The sequence below is a fragment of the Trypanosoma conorhini genome (genome assembly GCF_003719485.1).
Source record: "Trypanosoma conorhini strain 025E chromosome Unknown Tco_14.4_contig_00793, whole genome shotgun sequence".
NCBI classification, from domain to species: Eukaryota; Euglenozoa; class Kinetoplastea; order Trypanosomatida; family Trypanosomatidae; genus Trypanosoma; species Trypanosoma conorhini.
Genome location: NW_021704884.1, coordinates 1 through 7,132, shown reverse-complemented (window position 1 = coordinate 7,132; position 7,132 = coordinate 1). Strand labels below are relative to the sequence as shown.

At 53.6% G+C, this 7,132-nt stretch overlaps 2 protein-coding genes across 2 annotated transcripts, besides 7 other annotated features; both read left to right on the top strand.

Moving 5' to 3' along the window:
* Window positions 1–243: 243 nt before the first annotated feature.
* On the top strand, window positions 244–4,116 carry Tco025E_08480 (putative RNA helicase; the record flags this gene model as incomplete). Its single annotated transcript, XM_029375329.1, has 1 exon — window positions 244–4,116. The coding sequence occupies one exon, from the start codon at window positions 244–246 to the stop codon at window positions 4,114–4,116; it is 3,873 nt and encodes a 1,290-aa protein (XP_029224556.1).
* Window positions 4,117–4,349: 233 nt separating this feature from the next.
* Window positions 4,350–4,385: a microsatellite.
* A 103-nt stretch (window positions 4,386–4,488) lies between these two features.
* On the top strand, window positions 4,489–5,163 carry Tco025E_08479 (RNA-binding protein 5; the record flags this gene model as incomplete). The annotated part of the gene is made up of 1 exon (XM_029375328.1): window positions 4,489–5,163. One exon carries the CDS (start codon window positions 4,489–4,491, stop codon window positions 5,161–5,163), a length of 675 nt encoding a protein of 224 aa, XP_029224555.1.
* A 374-nt stretch (window positions 5,164–5,537) lies between these two features.
* Window positions 5,538–5,574: a sequence feature (A-rich).
* A 115-nt stretch (window positions 5,575–5,689) lies between these two features.
* Window positions 5,690–5,710: a microsatellite.
* Window positions 5,711–6,031: 321 nt separating this feature from the next.
* Window positions 6,032–6,075: a microsatellite.
* Window positions 6,076–6,303: 228 nt separating this feature from the next.
* Window positions 6,304–6,327: a microsatellite.
* Window positions 6,328–6,463: 136 nt separating this feature from the next.
* Window positions 6,464–6,484: a microsatellite.
* A 217-nt stretch (window positions 6,485–6,701) lies between these two features.
* Window positions 6,702–6,738: a microsatellite.
* Window positions 6,739–7,132: the final 394 nt, after the last annotated feature.

The window sequence follows — 7,132 nt, the reverse complement described above, 5'->3', positions numbered from 1 at the left end:
AACGGGTATGTTTTCTCTTTTTTTTTTCCTTTACTGTTTTTGCTCTGTCGCTTTTGTTCTGTTTTGTGTTCACTTTTTTTATTAGTTTCATTGTCGTTGTTTGACGAATTCTGTGCGAGCAGGGAAGTGTGCGTGGACGCGGCGGGTGGTTTCCTTCTGGCTTGCCATTCCGGGTTGACGCGCGTCAAACTTCCCCCCCTCCCCCTCTTCTCCTCACCCGTGTGTTTGGCGACAGTGCTAGTAATGGGCCCGAACAGGCAGCGGAGGCCGCGGGAGCCGCAACGGGGCCGCGGCGGGCGTCGCCCACCCGCACCTTCCGCCACGGCCGCGGCGGCTCCTTCCATGCTGTCGCGCGCCGGGAGGGAGATGATCATTGATGTCCTGCACCACGCCGCGACGGGAGGGGCGGTGCCAGTGCCTGAGAAACACTTTGATGTGAATGCGGGAGGAAGAATAACACTTCAGCGCAACACGCCATTGACTCCGTCGGAAATACTGCAAAGATTGTACGAGGGACTGGGCTTCCCGCCCGATCTCACCACCCAGTACGTGACAGATTTGCAGGGCGAAGCCAGGTTTCCCGCATTCACTTCCATCGCAGAGCTACTTGCCGAGGACGGTCCGCACCAGGCCTTTTTGGTAAGCAGCTGCCTGGAGTTGTTTTCCTACATGTTGTGGTACTCCCGGGGCGATGTGGAGGCAGACATGACCGCCGAGGAGGGTGACGCCGTACTGGAGGAGGAGCTTGACACCATACGAGGTCTGTTTGACGAGAGTTTCCTGGGAGTAAAAAACTTTGACGAGGAATCTGTTGAGGATCGGGAGATTTATTTTTCGTTCTCCACGGAGAGCGGAAAGAGTGTGCTGGTCTGCGTCCGCGTCCCCGATCATTACCCTGCCGATCCCCCGCTTGTCTTTTTGCAGCCGCGCGGGAAACTGACGGGGGCAGTGCCCACGCTCGGGGTGTTTCACGCGGATACGAAGGAGCTGCCGGCCGCCGCGCGTCGATCTATACTCGATGCGGCAGTTGAAGCCATTAACGGGCTCGCAGGGGAGGGCTGCCTGGTGAGCCTCATCTCCTCTTTGCATGGGACGATCTCGTCCCTCGAACACGCTCCCAGCTCCACGAGCAATTCACGCGTGACGGAGGAGCAGCGGGCGGCCAAGGAAGAAAAGGTCTCCATCGATGCACAGAGGAAGGCGTTTGCAACCGCCTTAACGGCTGCGCCGGGTGTGAACTCGGCAGCTAATGAGGACCCTCCGGTGCCGTGCACCATGCCGGTAAAAATTGGGCTCACGACAGTTGACTGCACCCAAAATGAGGGCGACCAGGTGCGTCGGAAATACTTAAAATTGGACAAATCGCTTAATGCCAAACTTAGTGCGGAGTGGGAGGTTCTTCAGAAGACTGGGACGATGAAAAAAACACGTGAACAACTGCCTGCGTTTCAGGTCCGTGAAGAGCTTCGCGAGGCCCTTTCAAGGCATCAGGTTGTCGTCATTGGTGGAGAGACGGGTAGCGGAAAGACGACGCAGATCCCACAGTATCTGTATGAGTTTATGTGTGAGTCAGGTATGGGGGGTTCAGCGAACATTGTATGCACCCAACCGAGAAGGCTTGCTGCAACTTCTGTGGCTCTTCGCGTTGCCGAAGAACGCGACGAGGCGGTGGGAGGTGTCGTGGGTTATACGATTCGTCTTGAAAGCTGCGTGTCGCGGCGCACGCAGATCACCTATTGCACGACGGGTATTGTCTTGCGACGCCTACAGTTGGAGAAGTTTTTGGGTTCTGTCAGCCACATTGTTGTGGACGAAATTCATGAACGTGGGGTGGATACCGATTTCTTGCTTATCCTTTTGCGTGACCTCATCCAACGACGATCCGACCTGAAGGTGGTGCTCATGAGCGCCACGATGGACTCTGAATTGTTTGCGCGGTACTTTGGCGGGGCTCCTGTCATCTCGATTCGGGGCCGCACGTACCCGGTGCAGCACTTTCATCTGGAGGACATCATTCCCATGGTTGGCTACGTCCTTGAGGATGGCTCCCCGTACGCCAGGTGGGAGGTGAAGAGGGAGGAGCGGCGTCGCAATACGCGCAAGCAGGCGCTCGCCATCGACCCTGAACAAATTGAAGAGGCACGGGAGACGGAGCGTCAGGAGCACACCCTCGCCGGGCAGCTTCGCGCCTCGCAAAAAACGCTGGAGACCATATCAAGGATGAACCTTGACGTGATCAACTATGAGCTCATTGAGAGTGTTGTTCTCTACATTGACACTGTCCTGAAGGTGGATGGGGCGGTTTTAATTTTTCTGCCCGGTATGGCGGAGATGATGCGGTGCATCGAACAGCTAAAGTCGAATCCGCGGTTGTCGAATAGCTGCGTGATGTACAATCTGCATAGTTCTCTGGGATCTTCAGAGCAGCATGGCGTGTTTCAACGCCCCCCTAAAGGGAAGCGGAAGGTGGTGATTGGGACAAATATCATGGAGACTTCCATTACGATTGACGACGCCGTATTTGTTATTGATAGTGGGAAAGCGAGGGAAAACCGCTACGACGCCAGGAAGAGTCTCTCACAGCTGGTGACCGTGAACGTCTCCAAGGCTAATTGTCGCCAACGCCAGGGACGCGCTGGACGCGTACGAGAAGGGTTTTGTTTTCGCTTGTTTACTAGTGCCCACTTTGAGGCCTTGGACGATCATCAACTGTGTGAAATGCACCGTGTGCCGCTTGAGAGTCTCATTCTTCAAATCTACTCGCTTAATTTGGGCGACGAGGTGGAGTATCTGCAGAAGGCGCTTTCACCACCCGAGGAACGTGCTGTTCGAAGCAGCGTGCGAGTACTGACGACTCTGGGAGCCTTGACCTTTGACAAGCGTTTAACCTCCCTTGGTCGACACCTGGCAAATCTTCCCTTGGACGTACGCATAGGAAAGATGATTATCCACGGGGCAATTCTGCACTGCGTTGACCCAGTTTTAACAATAGCGGCCTGTTTGGCTGTACGGAGCCCCTTCCTTTCTGCAATGGACTACCAGACTGAGGTGGAAGCGGTAAGAAGAGCCTTTGCAGGGGAATATATGTCGGATCACTTAGTTTCTTGGTTTGCCTACGCCAGTTGGATTGCTATGCAACATAAAGAAGGTGCTTCGGCTGCGAAGAAGCTCTGTGCACGTTACTATCTCTCTCTGCCGGTATTAAAGCAAATTCAGTCCACCAAGCGACAGTATGAGCGTTATCTCTACGAGGCAGGATTTATTGAGGAGGCCCCAATTCAGGCTTCGCATGAACGATTTTTGTACGGCCCTGTGATGACTCTTGAGGACCGCGTGTATGAATCCGGCGGGGAGCGATTTAACGCCAACGCGGGTAGTGTGAAGTGTATTCTGTCGTGCGTCGTGGCCGGCCTTTACCCGAACATTGCACGCGTCAAAACTGGTGCCAGTCGAAAAGGCGGCACATTTGTTAACATGACCACATTTGATGGGTCGGAGGTGCTGATTCACCCCTCCAGTGTTGCGGGAAGGGCGAAGAGCTTTGCCTCCCCGCTCCTCGTTTACGTGGACAAGGTGAAGACCTCTGCCACGTTCCTGCGCGACGTCTCCATGGTTACCCCGCTTCACGTCATACTCTTCAGCGGCGGCGGCTTGGAGTACCTGCCAAAGTACGGCGAGCTCGTTGTGGATGATATGACGGCGTTTAAGTGCAGGAGCGAGGATGCCACCCTGCTGAAGCACCTAAAGGACCAGCTGGACTCTGCCCTGAGCCAGAAGATAAACGACCCCTCGCAGAGCTGGGAGTCCACCAGCAGCGTGGTCGTCCGGGCCATTCTCAGGCTTCTGAAGGACGACCTCGAGAGCGTGCGTCACTTGACGATGGTGGACCACCGACAGCCCCGCCCCTCCTTGACGGCCCCGCTGGCCCCGCCGGAGGCCTCTGCGCCTGAAACACACAAAAAGAAGCAACTCTGCTTCGTCTGCGGGGAGGCGGACCACGTGGCTCGCTCCTGCCCGCACAAGACGGCGTCGCTGAAGGGGGGCCCCAGTACCCGCTGCTTCGTCTGTGGCGAGTGGCATCACCCAACGGAGTGTGCGTTGGTGTCCCCCGCTTAAGGGGTGCCTGCGCCGGTCGCGGGGCCACAGCACGCGGCCAACGCAAAAGGGTAGAAGATCAGCAAGAGCAACGCGCCGAAAGGAAACGGGGCTTGCACCTCCATCCCGCGTGCACAGGCGATTAATACAATACAAAAAAAAGCGGCTGCGGTATGATAAACAAAAGCAACGAGAGGAAGTATGTTGGGACGCGAGTTACATCTGTAATGTGTCTTCTTTATTTCTCTGAAACATTTCTTGTTTTTTTTTTCTTTTTTTTTCTTTTTTTTGCTTTGGGTGCTTTGCCTGCTTAATTCGCGTTGGGTGGAAAAGGTGTCGCAAACTTCAGCGTCACAGGGCCGGTACCAAGCGCCAGCGAAGCAAAGAGGAACAATGGGGAGCCCAACATCAGCGGACAAGTCCGAGTTCGGACGCAATGTATATGTCGCCAGTCTTCCCCTGGACTTTGACGATCAGCAGCTTTTTGACCTCTTCGCACTGTATGGGCCTATTAGCTCTGCACGAATCATGCGCAAAAAAGGAACGCGGGAGTCGAAGGGGTACGGTTTTGTTTTGTACAAAAACGCCTCCGCGGCTGAGCTGGCCATTTCGACTCTCTCCGGCAGCGTGATTGGGGGCAACAGAATTCAAGTGCGCCTGGCGCACCCTGATGCGTCCACGGCGTACAATAGCCAACGTACCCCGAAAAGCAGCAGCTCAACTCCGGCACTGCAGTCAATGCATCAATTACCACCTTCGCCGCCGCTGCCGCTGCCACAGCAGCCGCCGCTCGTCCCGCCGCAGCCACAAGCGTTAGTGCCAGCAGCGACGACAAATCCGGCTATGATGATGGCAACACTCCCTTTCCCCACGGTCTATCCAACGATGTACTCGCCCGTTGTCCCGCCTGTCCTGTCAGCCTCCTCGACGTCTGCCGTGCCCGGTGTATTCCCTCCACAGTTAATGCTGGTGCCGCAGTTTACCTCGCAAGCGCAACAAATGGCGCCACAGACAGCGGTTTACATGGTTTTCCCAGAAACCGGAGTCTCAAGCTCTACTCTTGTGTGAGGGAGGGAACATTAAAATTACAGTAAAAAAAAAGTACACGTGGGGGAGGGAAAGGTGGGATGGAGTAAATGTCCTTTTTCATCTCCCTCACTCTCACTCCCAACCCCTTGCGTTATAATGTTTATGCTTGCTTGTGCTCGCAACCACTCCTCCTCATTCGAAGGACACATCACTTCTTTCCTTTTTTTTTCCTGCGTGTATGTGTGTGTGCGCGCGCGTGGTGTCGTTGCGTTTAAATGTTGCGTTGCATGGAAAGAAAACGGGAAAAAGGAAGCGGATGGAATCAAAGAGCACAAGTCGCGGTGGCGGCCCTGGGGAGACGAGGCGCCGCGCATTAAAGAGGCAAAAAAACNGCACCTCTGAAATTACGTGTCCTTTTTTTTTTACTATTATTGTTTTTCTTTTCGTTTTAGTCGTGTCTTTCATACCTTTGGTTGTGTTTTTCGTTTCCTCAGTTGCAGTGGCAACCAGCGGAGGAACTCCCACAGAAGACCCCGCGTGCGCCTCCCAAAGAGACCACCGCGGAACGACGAAGACGACGACGACGGGAAGGAAGGGGCGACAGCGGGCAAAGAGGTGGGAGGACGGAGAGACGGATGTGAGGGCCGTGCGTGTCACTCACCCCATTTTCTTTCTTCGTGTTCGTCTTTTGTCGTTCTTTGGGGGGGGGTTGACTGCTTTTTTTTTTTGCTTCGTTTCTTATTTAATTCGTTTTGTTAATATACTTTTCGCATTCGCGTCGGCGAGATATACGCCACCTCTCCTCTCTCTTTCCGGCCGTGCTCGTGCGTGTGCGCCTCTGCGTGTGTCTGAGGGGGCGAGAGGAATCCACGTCCATGTGGCTGAAGGATGAAAAGGAGAGGATCAGTTCTTTTTTTGTTTGTTTGTTTGTTTCGTTTTCTTTTTTTTTGTGTTCCTTTTGCCTCAGGAATGTACGCGGGCGCTGATGGGAGTTTAAGTGTAAATTAAACATAAATATATGCTTCTACATCAATTACATAAATATATTATATATGTACTGCCATTACATCCTCACCCACATACACAAGTGGAACCCACTGTTGCGGTTCAATGCTGCCGCTTCTGCCGAGTGGCTGTGTATTGCGCAATATTGTGCTTTGCTTTTCTGCCTTTTTACGGTTTTTTTTTTAATTTTTCTTTTTTCCCCCCATTTTGGCTGTGCTATAAATGGGGAACGCCGCCTACTGGGTGGGAAGGGGCGTCATGCGTGACACGGGGGAAAAAAATACCGGGCGGCAAAGACGACACCGAGCTTTGCCCCTTCTTTTTTTTTTTGTTCTGTGTGTGTGTGTGTGTGCGTTTTTTTTTTCTGCGATGACGGGTGCTGCCGCTGCATCCAGGTGCTGTGAAGAAGAAAGCGCGTAGTATATGTATGTATACATGTGTGTGCGCGCGTGGGTGTGTGTAATATAACACGGCGGGAGCGGGAGGATGCGCGGCATCGCAAACTGCGCGCGTGCCGTGTTGCTGCCTCTGACGTCGCGGCTTCCGAGGGGGCGGTGGATCAAATGCGAGGGGAAGGACGAAGAGAGAAGAAAAGGAAGAAGAGATGAATTACACGCAAATGTCGAGCCTCCTTCATTTCTGCCCTCTGCACAGGCAGGACCAGTGGATACGCACATGCACACATATGTATTTAGATGTGTGCTTGTGTGCGCGTGTATGTATCTAGGCCTCTGTTTATCCTCCTCTCTAGCTGTGAGTGTTGTGTTCGGGAGGGGCCCGGATGGACGGATAAGGGGAAATAAAAGGAAAATAAAGAAAAGTGGGAGCACACGCGTGGACCGTCTGAGCAAAAGGAGGGATGAAGCTTGAAAATTAGGAAAAAAAAAGGCGTATTTGCGTATCGAAGGAAATGTGCGCGTGCGTCTTGGCTTAACTCTTCCTCTTTCTCTTTGTCGCTCCTGTTGGGCTTATTTGCTTCTTTCCTGTTATGTGTGTCATCTTT